At 31.1% G+C, this 16580-nt stretch overlaps 1 protein-coding gene and 1 long non-coding RNA gene across 2 annotated transcripts in view; one reads left to right on the top strand and one right to left on the bottom strand.

Moving 5' to 3' along the window:
- Positions 1–16580, top strand: part of LOC115883357 (CAD protein-like) — a 50714-nt gene that overhangs the window by 21067 nt on the left and 13067 nt on the right. The window contains 3 exon segments of the mRNA XM_030901722.1: positions 3874–3882; positions 4194–4195; positions 9164–9406. Of these exon segments, the coding sequence (XP_030757582.1) occupies positions 3874–3882; positions 4194–4195; positions 9164–9406 (254 nt within the window).
- On the bottom strand, positions 182–5777 carry LOC115883358. The gene is made up of 2 exons (XR_004050368.1): positions 5608–5777; positions 182–298 (listed from the first exon to the last, which is right to left on the bottom strand). It is a non-coding gene; the product is annotated as an uncharacterized LOC115883358 (long non-coding RNA).

The raw sequence follows: 16580 nt of genomic DNA, 5'->3' as shown, positions 1-16580 counted from the left end.
GTAGTTTCTCTCAGATTCATGCAGAATTACAGTTAGTAGATGCTCAGGCAGGACACCTCTTTTTTTCGTGAAGGTTTCAATGTATTCTTTGTGCAAAGCCAGAAGAACCATGTAACATTTGATTTGTTCTGGTCTGAGCATGCATTCTAACAATCTCTCGGCATAAGGGAAGTGTATTTCCTTTGGTCCATGGACGGGTTGGTAGGTTATGTTGTTGTTTACTGTTTCCATGATGACATCTGGTTCCAGGAATTCGGACTGGGATCGTTGGATTGAGATTAGAGATTCGTAGACATCCCTAGAACAAGATAAAACAATACTATTTTTTAAAAATCAAATAAAAAAGTGCAACATATAAATAAAAATAGGGCTTGTAGCTACGAATCAATTTTTTTTTAGATAAAAATATAATAACATATGTAGTAGATTAAATTTACAAGAAAGAAAACCCAGAAAAGGTGGTTCTCAAAATTTAAGCAAAACATATTTTTTTATTTTCAAAATAAAATAACTCGGTTATTTTGGATTTATTTGAAAAATTTTAAAGAGAAAATATGTTTCTTTTTTCGAAATCTACCAGCTCTGAAAAAATTTGCCCTTATTTAAGACTCACCCTGTATATAGAAGAGAAATGATAAGAAATTTGTTAAAAAAACAGTATAAATATTATATGATAACAAAAAACATTGCTAAATAAACTGTTTATACGTCATTTTGCAATGTTAAATGTGAATCATGTTTATAAAATTACAAAAAATGAAAATTTTAAATTTTTAATGATTTGCAAACATTGTAAAAATATTTTAATTTTATTTAAATAATTTTGAGCTGTTATCCCACACAAAGATGAAAATCAAACATTTTTAAAGTACTCCAAAGCATGTAAGTTTGTGTAAATAATATCTAGAGATTATACATCTTAAGGCTTTTAAAATGCTTTTAGAAAAAAATCAACGAATCTTGGAAATGGTAATTCCCAAAAAACACATATTTATCCTTTGAGCGAGTGTGAATAACGCGTTCTGCATCCTAAAAATCTTTTTATTAATGGGTGGATCAAAAACACCGATTATTTGTAATAAAATAGGCCTCAATTTGATTGTTTGAGGATTTATTATGTTTTTTTAAAAGATAAAAAGTTTGATTTTATATGATATACAATAAAGAAATAAAGGTTTTCATATTTTTCATTGTTCTTGTTTAAAAAATATTTTTCGTAATATGTAGTTTGTATTTCTCGACATGAACTATTATAAAAAGTAAATTACGATAAAAAAAAACGGCGTCAAAGTCCGCTGGAGAATGACAATCGATGATAATTTTGACGAGGTCAAGCCCTAGACACCATTACTTGGCACGTACTCTGCCTTATTTGTTAATACATATATAAATTCTGCTTAATGTTAGTACGAGCGTTCATTAAAAGAATTTCTTTAATCAACGATATAAGATTCTAGTTGATGATGCCAACATATTTTATTTTGTTAATTTTTTTAAAAAAACGGCGTCAGCGGTGACTACGAAATAAAGATCGCTGTCATTTTATATGTAAAATTTTATGGGAAATGTCATCGATCGTCATTTCCCAGCCAGCGACGCCGTTTTTTTCGATCATACGGTATTTTTTTGCGATGATAATAATACTGCAACAACTTTTTGTTTTTTAGATTACTTATAAATATTAATACGTAGAATTTTTAAACCAATAAAAATCATTTACATATTTGTAATAATTTGCACATTATCTTGATAATATCATGAAATTTCATCTCGTTTCGAATATGTTATAATTGATATTCTGAGCACCTATCTATTTATTTAGGCTTATATCGTTCTAATAATTCGATTTTAATATATTTTGTACAAATTTAAGAGGAGATACATGAATTTAGGCTTATCTGATATATTTTTTTTTCTGAGAAATCTTTTTGAGGTCTTATCGCAGACTCTCTATGAGGGACCTGTCATTTTTTAAAATAGTTATCTTTCGATATTTGTTTTGTACTTCTTCAGATTGTTTGAATCGATAATATCTTTAGAATGTTTTATTTTTTTAAATATTCATGAATTATTTTAGTCCAGAGTCCACAAAAATGTATTCTATACCAGAGATGTCTCAAATTCGACTCTGGTTGCCTGTTACTGAGCCCAGCGATAAAGCTTGATTTTCATGTGTCCGTTATCCGTTGACACGATGGTCCGACGGCGCTCTCATTGGTCATAGCGTGTTTACTCCACTTTTCATCCGTAAATTTTTTACTCTAGCCCGTCAACGGAGAAAGATAGTACGATAACGGACGTTTTGACAAATTTAACCTGACTTTAAAAATATAATAATACAAGAGCTAGCAGCGTCGGGAAAAAGAGAATTTTAAGAAACCTGGTTCTGTAATATATATCTTTTGCTATGCTCTCTTGACCAAAGTGCGGGCCGTCTGGCTGCCGGTAGACTACTGCGGCTCACTACTGCGCATCACATCTGTACAGGAGTACAGGGTATCCCATTTTTGTGTGTCTTATGGTATTTCTCGTTTATGAGCAGAGATACTATGATGCGATTTTCATATTACTTTGCTACTTTGTTATGAAACTAAATATGCTACACATATGTTTGTCCAAGCCTTCTTAGTTCCTGAAATAGAGGTCGAATATTTGTGATGCGCAGTAGTGAACAGATGTTGAATACAAATATGATGCGCAGTAGTGAAGGTAACGTCTACCGGCAGCCCGACGGTCGGCATTCTGTTCAGGAGAGCATTACAAAGGATATAAAGAACCAGCTTTCTTTCTCTCTCGAAAACGTTGCTCGTTCTTAGACTATAAGAAAAATAGCGAAATCATTATGGCAATGAAAACATTAAACGACACCAATTACAACTAAGTCGTACATACGATGAACGGAGGCATGAAAATGCAGTAAATTTCAAAACTGCGTAATTTTCTAACCAATCGAAGTCTTCAAATTCAACCAATAAACTTAATATCGTATCGTCGTATCGTCGAATACCGGCTGCATGAAAATCAAGCTTAATCCGTTTAGTAATATTGCCCAAGAAATGAATAATGAAGAATGCTCTCATATTCGATTTATGTCTTGTGTCACCAAACCACAAGTTATTTTTTATACAAAACATGTTTATTGTTCCAGCATTTTTCTTCATTTATCTCCAATTGACGCGTTTGTATTATCCAGACAAACAATTCAAGACAATCTGTACAAAAAACAAAAAATACATTCATAATTTTCAAAACACTTTCAATGCGTAATGAAAGATTAGACGTAACTCCATTTATTACAATAAAAACAGAACAATAAAAAAGGAACAAATCAAAAATAATTCGGTACTGCTCGTGCTGAGAAAAAATTTCTTAAAATTTATTTAGTTAAAAAAATAGAGTTAAGCTTTTGCTAATCCCTCATCAATGTTATCAGACAGATGAAACAAAAACATTTAATACTATATAATTTGTTTAGTATATAATTATCAGAAATAGGACAAATAATGATAGTAAAAGTAACTATACTTCCTTGTTTATAGGGGAAAGTTGAGTAAGTTGGACCACAATCATTTCAGAATAAATATTGCTTCAAAATCGTGAGAGATAATAAATAGAGAGTAGTGAGAAATAATAAAAATGTCAATGTCATCATCATCATTTTCAGCTTATTCAACCATTTCCAATTATGGTGTACCTTCCCTTACAATGCCCATGCGAAATTGTTCATATAAACTCATGGTACTTGCTCGAAGTAGCGGACGGTCCGTCGCGGACGCTCCGCTCCATCTGAAAGCGCTGTTATATGGCTTTTTCGGAGATGCGAGATGCGAGTGATATTTGAAGATGCGAGTGGTCAAGAATAGGTACCCTAAGACGGCGTTGGTTGCCGGTAAGCAGAAACCTGCCCCCACTATGTTTGTACCCTTATTATTTGTACCATGTACAAGTTAATTTTTAAAGAGTTTTAGAGTTGATAGGTGGCCAGATCTATCCAGTACTATAAAAAGTTCTATTAAAAGTTTCCTCTAAAATTAATAGGGGAGCCCAAAACGACACCCTTAAAATTTACATGAGATTTCCTATAGGTATGTCCTAAATCGATGCATAACTGGGTATACGAACATTGCAACTTAAATAAAAGCTTATAAAAATGGTTGTTTTTAGCCTAGTATACCCTATAAACAGCGAAATAGATGTACGCGTACTAAATTGAGATGACAAATTAATTAGTTCAGATGAAAAATAATTTATTGGATTGAATTGTTCTAAAATAATTTTTTGGTGATAATGTGAGTCAGCTGGTGAAGTAATTCTTTAAAAATAGTTGGAAAAGTAGAGTTAAGAAAAGTTAACATATCGAACACTGCTGATGAGTAACACTCCTTTAAATATGGGCATCTGTAGATGTTAGTAATGTGTGGTTATCGTTTATAAATGTCATTGGGCTATCGAATTTTTTCAAACACCACAACATAAATACCAACGACTGTAAAAAATATATTTCATTTTATTAAATGAAATGTTTTTTTTTGCTTAAATTTTGAAAACAACTGGATCTTTTTTGAGTTCCTTTCTTGTAAATTTATTCTACTCCCAATATTGCTATATTATCAAGATATTATATTTTTCAACAACCCTTCCCGGACACAAACGGTACATTGTGAGACAGAAAATTGTAGAGAGAAACAAGCCCTATAACATAGGGTACAACATTTTAATGAACAGTGCTTTCCATAAAATTAATAAAATGAGAAATATACGAAATAATATACATGTACTGATTTCTTTCGAAAACCGACAACTATGAAACTATGAACCCTTCCCGGACACAAACGGTACATTGTGAGACAGAAAATTGTAGAGAGAAACAAGCCCTATAACATAGGGTACAACATTTTAATGAACAGTGCTTTCCATAAAATTAATAAAATGAGAAATATACGAAATAATATACATGTACTGATTTCTTTCGAAAACCGACAACTATGAAACTATGAACCCTTCCCGGACACAAACGGTACATTGTGAGACAGAAAATTGTAGAGAGAAACAAGCCCTATAACATAGGATACAACATTTTAATGAACAGTGCTTTCCATAAAATCAATAAAATGAAAAATATACGAAATAATATACATGTACTGATTTCTTTCGAAAATCGACAACTATGAAACTATGATCCCTTCCCCGACACAAACGGTACATTATGAGACAGGAAATTGTAGAGAGAAACAAGCCCTATAACATAGGATACAACACTTTAATGAACAGTGTTTTTCATAAAATCAACAAAATGAAAAATATACGAAATAATATACATGTACCGATTTCTTTCGAAAATCGACAATTATTAAACTATGAACCCTTCCCGGATACAAATGGCACATTGTGAGACAGGAAATTGTAGAGAGAAACAAGCCCTATAGCATAGGATACAACATTTTAATGAACAGTGCTTTCCTTAAAATCAATAAAATGAATAATCATCAATCAAAAAAAAAAATTCTTCACGTAAGAATCCACCTCTAAAAATCCACCCCTAAACCACTGTTTTCATGATTCAAAAAAATAATATTTAATGCACTTAATAAAATAATTAACACTCACTGCTTGTAATTCTTGTGAAACACCGTGCACATCAGCACATTGTTCAGCACAAACATCTCGGGATCATTGTCCAGATCATTTTTAATTATACTGATCAGTTCTTTATCGTAACTATTCAAAATAGCACAATCACTACCGTCAAAAAAATTCACATCACAGTCACTGTTCACGTTTCTCGACTCTCCAAGACTTCCAAAAAGACAGTTTTTGAATTTTTTACACCCATTTTCAGCCAAAAAAATTGAATTAAAAATAAACCAAAAAAAATATTTCTTTTAAAATAACTGATTTAAATTTATAATTATGGCTGATAACGGATCAACGCTAAAAGTACCGGTAGTACTGTTATCATCGTCGGTTTTTGTGCGAAGACGACTAATTTGAAGCTAGGAACCAATTATATTTGCGTTAAAAGATGTTTTATATCTTATCAATTATTTAAGCGGTTTATGTACATATAGAGAAATGTTATGTATTTGTTCTGAGAACAATTTTAATGAATTGTGACGTTTGTCCAATACATACATGACGTCATAGTAGAAAAAAATTATATTAAAAAAATTAAATTATTAAAATTATTAATTAATTAAAAATTTATTATTAAATTAAAATAATTAAATTAATTTAATTATTAAATAAATTAATATTTAAATTAATTTAGTTACCCACTAAATTATTGCACAGGATGTTTTAAAGCTAGGGTAAAAAAGAACCCTTGAATTAACCCTGTATAATAAGCCAAATACTAAAGGTGACTAAAGGTTATAAAAAATTGAGTTTACCGAATTCAAGTTGATTTATATACAGTTTGCTAAGAAACTTATGAAAATAGGGCTAAAAGTAAAAAAATATAACACTTTAAAAACTTTAGCGTTTTTTTTGCATCTGGGTGTGTTAGCCCACGGCCACACAGAAAGCGTTTTATGCGTTTTTAGCGTGAAGCGTCTTTAGCGACTAAAACAAAGTAACAGGATTATATAGGAGTGGCCACACCAAAAGCGTGTAGCGTTCGGCGTGTCTCGCAAAAAACGCAAATGAAAACAAATCAGTTTGTTTTCTTTAGCGTCTTTAGCGTTTTCTAAGATGAGACCCCGTCATAGGCGGATGTTATATTAATAATACAATAAAAATAAATTATTATTATCTAAAAATATTTTTATAAAGAACATCTACTGTTTAGGAAGATTCTATTAAATTCAAAAATTTGAAGGAAATGTTTGAAAAAGTGTAGGTTGAAATGTTGAAAAAGTAATAAATTAAAGGAATATTTTCTTACGCGTAAAAAATAGTATTTTACGTGTAACAAATAGTTTTTTACACGTAAAAAATATTTTTTTTGTGTAACAAAAAGTTTTTTACCAGAAACAATAAGTTTTTGACGCGTAAAAAAATAATTTTTTACGTGTAACAAATAGTTTCTTACACGTAAAAAATATTTTTTTGGTGAAAAAGTTTTTTTAACAGAAACAATAAGTTTTTGACGCGTAAAAATTAGTTTTTTACGTGTAACAAATAGTTTTTTACACGTAAAAAATATTTTTTTTACGTAAGAAAGGTTTTTTACCAGAAACAATAAGTTGCTGACGAGTAAAAAAAGAGTTTTTTATGTGTAACGAATAGATTTTTACACGTAACAAATAGTCCTATACGCGTAAAAAATAGTTTTCTACCAGTAACAAATAGTTTTATACGCGTAAAAAATAGTTTTCTATCAGTAACAAATAGTTTTATACGCGTAAAAAATAGTTTTTTACGTGTAACAAATGTTTTTTTACGCGTAATAATTTGATTCACTTTTACAAAATTTGTATTAAAATATCAATATTTTTGATGAACACGTGGACTGCTCACAAATACACGTCGCGTCACTACGTATTTCTAAGCCGTTAACACGTTTCGTTACAACGAGCTCGTGTGTCAGGGCCGTCTCACTAGCTCGTATGTCACGGCCTTGAATTTTTACTCCCAGCGCGCGTAAAGAAGTTTCACTCCAAAATGTTTCATAAATCATGTCCTAAAATTGCATTAGCAACTAGAGATATTTACTATTCTATTATATAATTATAATTATTTATTATATTATAATTATAACAAGTACTAACCACAACACTACAACAAAAAACTATACACATATAAACTAAAATTCGTAAAATAAATGGCAAATAATAATTATTATTTTTACACACACCACTGGCACTAGCGGTAGATTGTGTTTGTCTCCGAATATAAGCCCCGGCCCGTCCACAATTCAATCCCAGCATCTTTTATCTTCGTCTCTTCAACGCTAACGGCGCCGATCTCGCCTATCTCTTTCTCACAGGATTGATTGTTGGACGGGCCGGGAATCCACGAGCTTGCGACGTTACTAATTGACATTATTGATAGAAACTGCAGACCTGCCGCGTCTTTTGCGTGTTTGTAATGGACACAAGTCGAAAAAAGCGCTTAAAACGGTAAAATCGCAAAAAGCACTTGAGACGCAAAAAATGCAAAACGCTAAAAACGCTTTCTGTGTGGCCGTGGGCTAGTCATAGGATATTTATCTACATGAAAAATAAATTAAATGTTGATGATTATTTTATCACATTAAAAAATTTACCTGTTTTAATTTTTTATCAGAATTTTTGGTAATACACATTCAAAGTCAGTGCATTTTTCTGATAATTCAGATGATTTTCAATATCTCCGAAGTCCATTAGAACTCATTGTTCTATTTATATAGATGCAATTATTTTTTATGGCTTTTGAACCAAGGAAATCGATTTATTTTTGATTATTACTTAGTCACAATGTTTTCTAGAAAATTGACTATATTGTATTCTAATCGGATATATATGATCTTTAATATAAGATTGATAACAGTCAGATTTTGATATTTGGAAATGAACAAATACAGGACGACCTACAGTAAAAAAGTCTAATACCAGATTTCTTATTTGATATTTTCAAAATTTCAGGTAAAACTTCTTTTAAATGCTATACAGGGTGTTATTGAAATGGTGTAAAAAAATCAGGGGGTGATAGTACTCCTAAAAATAGTAAAAAAAGTTCCTATAAGTACAGGGCGGAAAATGCATATTAAGGGAGTTAGGGGCACTGAAAGGGTGAATTTAAGAAACGGTTGTTTTGAAATTGTAGGCTTAAAAAACGAGATAAAATTTCGAAAAAAAATACTTTTCGAAATTTCGAAAAAAAATACTTTTCGAAATTTCGAAAAAAAAAATTAATTTCAAAACAAACGTTTTTTAAATTCCCATAATATGCATTTTCGGCCCTATACTTATAGGAACTTTTTTTTACTATTTTTAGGAGTACTATCACCCCCCGATTTTTTTTACACCATTTCAATGACACCCGTATGTATGGCTTTACGGTTAGACAGTTGCTTTACATCTAACCATATTTATAGCATAATTATCTTCAATTCTATTTGCTTTTCTTATCTTACTCTAATTTATTAAAGCCTAAATATACAACTATACATCTCCAAAAACCATTCTTTTCGTTTAACATTAATTAAAAATTATATAATTAGTATTTTTTTCTCCAATTCCAGGTCGAGTCAGTTCAGTGGACTTTCGAAAACATCGACGACATCACCAATGAGTCAGAGTTGATTCCTTTGGCAGAGTTCCTGTCCAAAAAACAGTTTGATCTGGTGATAAACTTGCCCATGAGGAATGGTGGAGCTAGGAGAGTGTCTTCGTTTATGACCCACGGATATAGAACTAGAAGATTGGCCATAGATTACTCTATACCGCTTATAACGGATGTCAAGTGCACGAAACTTCTTGTTGAGGTAAGGACTCTATAGCTGTTAAGGCTCGGTTTTTCATACTCACAGTTCAGGACCAGGTTTAACATTGTAAATTGTATTGTGTTTCCTTTTCTTCTGTCTTCTTGGGTTATAACTCATCATACAATCTCAGGGCTTTTACAAAAGCCAGTATCTGAGACGGTTTTTACAGAGGTTACCTCTCCATCTGTAACGATGTAGAACTAAAGTATACAACCTAAAAACCCTAATTAAAAAAGTAGCTTTCGAAGTTTTAGGTGAACAGAACATGCAGAAAAAAAAAGATCAAAAATTCTATCAAAGATGGCTCTCAAACCGAACAGATACTAACTGGAGTCATTACAAGCAAAAAAATAGAGAGGTACGAGCCGCCATTAAGGTAGGAAAAACAGATATTTGGGAAAGAAGGTGCTAGCAAGTGGAAAGCCTAATAGGGGGCGCACGGAGTACTGAGGTATGGAGAACAATCCGACAAATGAAAACCAATCAAACGGACAAGCTCTTGAATAGAATGGATATAGAAAAATGGCGCAACTACTATGCAAAATTACTGACAGAAAACCGACCAGAATTCCGAGCAGTAGAAGATGAGAACAACCTTGCAGGCACTTTAATGATAAGCAAAAGAGAAGTACATCAAAGTCTCAAAAGAATGAAAAATGGACGGTCACCAGGTCCTGGTAATATTGTAGCCGAATTGTTAAAGTGTGGAACCCAAAGACTGCGCTGGCGTCTGGCAGAGCTATTTAACCAGTGCTGCCTGCAAAGTAAACTTACTACCCCGAGAATGGCGAGTGGCTCACATAGTGTCCATCTTTAAAAAGGGAAATCGTAACGACCCCACTTGTTATAGAGGCCTAAGCATTAACAGTTCGGTCAGCAGACTTCAGGTTAGTCTAAAGAAGACCGAATACTTAGCTGTCAATTCCAACGCTTGTTTTGAAGTCTTCATTAATGATAACGTCCAGATTCAATAAGTAGACAAATTTAAATACCTGGGTGCTACTATCAACAACGAGGGTTTGGGCAAAGAAGAAATACAAACCCGAATTCAGAAGAACAAACAAGTTATTGGATGTCTTAACAGCCTCTGGTGGGACCAGAAACTTATCTGCAACAACTAAAAGAGACTTGGGAAGAACATTGGTGGAGTCAGTTCTTTTGCTATGGTTCAGAGCGGTGGACTCTGAGTGCAGACGCGAAGCGCAAAATCCAAGTTGTTGAAATGGACTACCTTAGAAGAAACGCAGGTATATCTAGGGTGGAAAAAAAGACAAACATCGAGGTCAGGCGTATCATGAATGCATCGGAGGAGACAGTACTGGATCGAATCGAAAAATCCAGCTTAAAATGGTTTGGACATGTTCTGCGTATGCCGGAGAACAGGGTGGCCAAAAGAGTTTTTAATGGGCTCCCCAGGGCAGAAGAGAAGAGAGGTAGACCTAGAAAATCCTGGAACGGAACAGTTACGGAAGCAATGGAAGCTCGTAACCTAGAAGCTGATGACGCTCTAAATCAGAGATGTGTGGCGTAGGGTAGCAGGAAGGCAAGCAATAGGCTGTAGTTGGAAATGAGTATTAAATACTTAAACCAAATCCCGTTTATATATATATATATATATATATATATATATATATATATATATATATATATATATATATATATATATATATATATATATATATATATATATATATATATATATATATATATACCTCTCGATCTCTCAGCGACATCATTCGTAGCAGAGTTTATGGTACTTGCTCAATACTACAGTGAGTAATTGCTCAATACAGTGAGGTAAATATCTTTACTAATATATAAAATCCTTAAATTACTCACTGATTAATCACGATCCTGCTCAATCCACTCAACGTAAGAAGCTCAATTTTGGCATACAGGTTGGTTCTAGGGTGTAGAGGTTCGATAAGAAGGGATTTTTCGAAATTCAAGTTCAAAGGGGGTGAAACCACCCCTCAAATATTACAATATTTTTTATATAAAAAACGATCAAGTTTCCGAAAAAACGCTTGGACACCTATATTTTATTTTGTTTTTTTATTTGTTTTTTTTTAAATGTATACAGGGTGTTTCGAAAAATCGGGTCATTGATTAATCACGATCATGCTTAAAGCGCTTGACGTAAAAAGCTGATTTTTGGAAAACGGATTGACTTTAGGGTGTAGGGGTTCGATAAGAAGGGATTTTTCGAAACTCGAATTCTAAGGGGGTGAAACCACCCCTCAAATATTAGAACATTTTTTATTTAAAAACCGTTGAGTTTTTCGGAAAAACTCTTAAACACGTATATTTTATTTTGTTGTTTTACATATTTTAAGATTTTTAAAAAAATTATACAGGGTGTTTCATAAAATATGACCATGGAGTAATCACGATTCTGCTTAAACTGCTTGACGTTTAAAGCTGATTTTTGGCAAACGGAGGGTGAAAACGTCCCTCAAATATTACAATATTTGTTATTTAAAAAACGGTTAGTCTTTCGGGAAAACGCTCGGACACGCATAATTTATTTTGTTTTTTTACGTATTTTGAATTTTTTTAAAAAAATCAAATAGGGTGTTCCAAAAAGTTGGGTAATTGATTAACGACGATTCTGCTCCAGTTTGTATGTTAATGGAAATTCTTGCTTTTCTTTATCATCACCATTAGAAATAATTAATTCGACGCGAACGAAGTCGCGGGTACACGCTAGTTTTTAATATAAAGGGAACAAGCTGGCTAAAGATATTCTTCTTGTGCTTTAGAGAAATTAATCGATAAACATCAAATAATCGATATATCGTTGTTAGTATATTATTTCTAGTATTTAATCATAAAATCAAAAATTCTTTACTTATCAGAAAACACTTATACACCTGCTGTATTACCAATAATAATTATTATAAAGTTTGTTATTTAAATGAAATATACAGATAAAACTGCATAAAGATAAAAGCAAAATGCATTTTATTAATAGTGATAATCACCATATTGCACTTGATATTAATCTGTAAGTACCCTGTTCTAGAAAATGCATAGAAAAACATATTTATTTTCTAATTTGAATTATAAAAGGACCACTTCAAAACTGCACATTAATTGATTTATATGCATTTTTTGTTATAAAAAAAAACTAGTAATTAGATATCAATATCACATTAAAAATGTCTCAAGTGTTATTTGCACTAACACTTAAGAGATAATCAATAAACAAATATATGAGTAAACTATATCATTTGCAACTATTTGACTATTTTATTCCTGTATTAAATACATATTTTGTTACGTAATTATAATTAAACAATGTAATTTATTTCTAACTGAATTAATATAAGCTTATATCGCCTTAAGAGTCCACTGGTCCGAAAAAGTAGCAATAAGCGTTCGGCATTTAACGTTTTATGTAAAACTGGCTAGGTATTTTTAGACAAATAAAGAAGGAAATTAAAGATAAATGATTATACTATATCCGTATTGTAGCACATTTTTTAGACAACTTCATTATTTTTAAGATTTTGATGGTCAAACTTCAACAAAATATTCCTTATGTTTGGACTAAATTTTCTCGAAAATAAAGACATAATTTAAAATTCCGTTACAATACGGAAATAGATTGTTTTCTGATTACAGTGATATATAATTTATATGATTTTGTAACAAATTGCTCGCTATTTTATGGCAAATGCTGAAGCCCTGCAAACCTTAATCAAGCCTTAATCAAAACACGTGTGTTTGTAATTTTGGGTATGGCTTAAGACTACAGTTGAGGGTTGGAACCTTTGGTGTTAAACAGCAAAATAAAAACACTAAATCACCACAATACACCAAAACACTTTTACTTTTACACTGGACGCGCGTTAGTGTTTTTATTTTGATGGCTTAAGACAGTATCGGGCTAAGCCTTAAGCCGGCGCTACGCATTCGGATATTTGTGACAAATATTTGTGTATTTGGCAAATATCCGAATATTTGGATGGAACAAATATTTGAACAAAGCGACAAATTTAGATAATTGCGACAAACACAAATATTTTTCGCTCGAAGTCGGTAAGTTATCACAAATCAAAAGCGCCAAATGCTCTCAACTTTGATCGAACCACATATTTGCACCAATATTTAGACAGTTGTGCGCGCAATCTTGACGGCATCGGCACGTGCTGGTGTCTGTTTGTGTATGTTTACTATTGTTTAGTGTGATTAGTGCGTTCACAATGGAGTTTTTAGATCTTTATGAAAATGAACCTGCAATTTAGAATGCTATGCATCCGCTTCACAAAAATAGAAATGCGATGCGTGGCAAAGAATTCAACAACAATTAGGAATAGAGTCCTCCATCCCAGACCTTAAAAAAAAGAAAGAATCTTTGATGGCTAGATTTCGCAAGTGTCAAGCAAAGGATTGTAGTTCGCGAAGCAAATACCCAATTACTATATTTGACCTGATTTGGCCAATACAGTTCAGTTGTCAAGAAATAGACTAATAAACATATACAGGGTTGTTCACCACATACGACACGGAGTATTTAGTTTCTACGATTAAAATAAAGGTAAATTTGATAAAGGTTTATTACACTTAAACCTTACCGTTTTTGAAATATTTTTAATTTTGTGAAATTGCAGTCACAATTTTAAGGCTTCATTTCTCCAAGGGTATCAAAGTTTTTAATACTAAATATTTATACAGGGTTATTCACATCATTGGACACGGAGTATTGTATGCAAATAAGTAAAATTATACTCAATTATACTGATGTGTCCTTATGAAAATTTTATTTGTACAATATATAATTATAGATTTTATATAATTTTTTTTTTTTTTTTTAAAATTAAATGTAAAAGTCTATGAAATATTTTTTTTTTATTTTTTTTAACAACAATTTAATTGTCTATCAAATTGTTATTGTACCATTTTTTACCTATATTTTTTTATATTTATTTCTGATTTAAATTTTTCAATGTAAATTGGGGTTTAAATTATCCATAAGTTACATATACCCATAGAAATACTGACATTTTAGATTACTTATTTAAAGGATGTCCAAATTTTAAAAAGTAAAGATAACTTAATGAAATATAGTCGTATATTTGTTAATTTCATATAAAAAATAGAAAAAATCAAATGTTTAACTTGGTAAAGGAGGACCGAATTAATATGATTCCATTTTTCAAACTACATTAATTGAACTGTTTGCGTTGAATAATACAATAATTACGCTCAAAACTAAAAAACTGAATTTTTTTATGTTATTAGACAGTGTGGTAAAGTACAAGCTAAATGATACTATTCCAAATTGTTTGACAAATGCTTATTTGTAAAAAAAGAACAATTCATTTTTTAATATATTATTTATTATTAGATTATATTTTTTTTACTATTTTTATAAGCATTTAAAAGAATAATTTAATCATAAATATGGATTAAGTATGTAATGTAATTAGTATTCGTAATGGGCCGGAAATAATGGTTGGTAAATTTAAATATAAGATGAGTAGTAATCTTTTATGAAGATTTAAATAGTTTTCTTTTTTTTTTTTTTTTTTTTTGTAAATAATAATTATCATTTTTATTTTTATTTTTACCACCTGTAATGTATGTACATTTTGTACATTGTTGCTTTAAAAACAATCTAAAATGTAATATTATGGTATATTTGAAATAAACTGAGGTCTAAATTAGTAAGGAAAATGGCCAATTTATGTTGTTATTATAAACTTTGGAATTTTTTGAAAAAAAAAAATGGTATAATATGATTTGATAGACAAATTAAAATTATCATCTGTAATCTCTAAAATATAATTTACAGGGTGTTCATTTAAATTAAACAAGTTTTTTTTTTTTTTTTTTTTTTTAATTTTTAAAATAGATAAAAAAAAAAAAAAAAAAAAAAAAAAAATTACTAATTTTTTATTATTGCACAACAACTTTATTTCAAAATATTTAAAAAAAAAAAAAAAAAAAATATTTAGAATTAAAAAACTTTGATACCCTCAAAGATACCCTTGAAGAAATGAAAAGCCTTATAATTTTTACTGCATTTTCACAAAATTGAAAATGTTTCAGAAACGGTAAGGTTTAAAGTGTGATAAACCTTAAATAAATTTAAAAAAAAAAAAAAATCGTAGAAACTAAAAATAGAATAAAATACAGGGTGATGCATTCGTAGAATTTAACAAACACGCATTTATTAACTTTGAGATTATGGGACCTCTCGTATCTTGTATAATTATTTCTAGATTGTAGCTCTAATAGTCTTCAACGAACCAACAATTACAAAATTTGTAAAATCTAATTATTCTTAGGCTACAAGCTCCGATGCTGCGTCATAGTGTGAGCATTCGACAACCCTAGGTATATTAGATACTATTTGCCAAATACGAATAGTAATGTGGCGGACCGGCTGGTAGGGTGAGATTTCTGAAATTATAATATATTTATTCTTCGGCAAGAACACACCCTCTAACTTTACCTTGAGTCCCAAACAGTTACACGTATAGACTCTTAAAGAAGATTAATGAATTTTGGACATTGGTAACGGAGAATTAAAAAGATGCATAATATATCTCTCTACAGTTATGGGTAAAGACCATGAAATAAGAATGAGTTTGGAGGTAAACGAAATACTAAGAAATGAAAATATAGACCCATCTAATTATTTAATAAATGTAAGTTTACATCCTTATTTGTACATAATAATATATTTACAAGAGAACAGTTTCACGATCGACATCCACCGTCTGAAAAGATTTAGTTACGAGTATGTCAGCAGTGAAAGAGATTTTTTATATTTACTTTCTGAAGACGTTAGATGACTTTTAGATTTGGAAGTAAAGAATCTACGTGCTTCGTTCATGTCCATGAGTAGCCATCTGGATGATTAGTATGTTCTAGTTAATCGAAAAAAAACAATACGTATCGGAACGTGGTTGTCGCGATATCGCCGCGTAGAGGCGTTTATTGATTTGTTGACAAAAACTAGAAACTACGGTCGATTGACTTCAACATAGTATAAGAACTAGTAGTTTATCTCCTTGTTCATATCTATGTATCATTTTTCATGCCCCTTTCAATCGAACTTGGTTCTCAGCACCGGACCACTCGACGCATGACGTACTGTATAAAGTCGTGTCTAAATAGGTAACCGTAGTGCAAAGTTTACTATCGTGGCCTCGCCACAGTT

The sequence above is a fragment of the Sitophilus oryzae genome, unplaced genomic scaffold, assembly GCF_002938485.1.
Source record: "Sitophilus oryzae breed Bouriz unplaced genomic scaffold, Soryzae_2.0 scaffold_1870_pilon_pilon, whole genome shotgun sequence".
NCBI lineage: Eukaryota > Metazoa > Arthropoda > Insecta > Coleoptera > Curculionidae > Sitophilus > Sitophilus oryzae.
The sequence above is the reverse complement of the archived record's forward strand: the minus strand, read 5'-3'. Positions and strand labels throughout refer to the sequence as shown.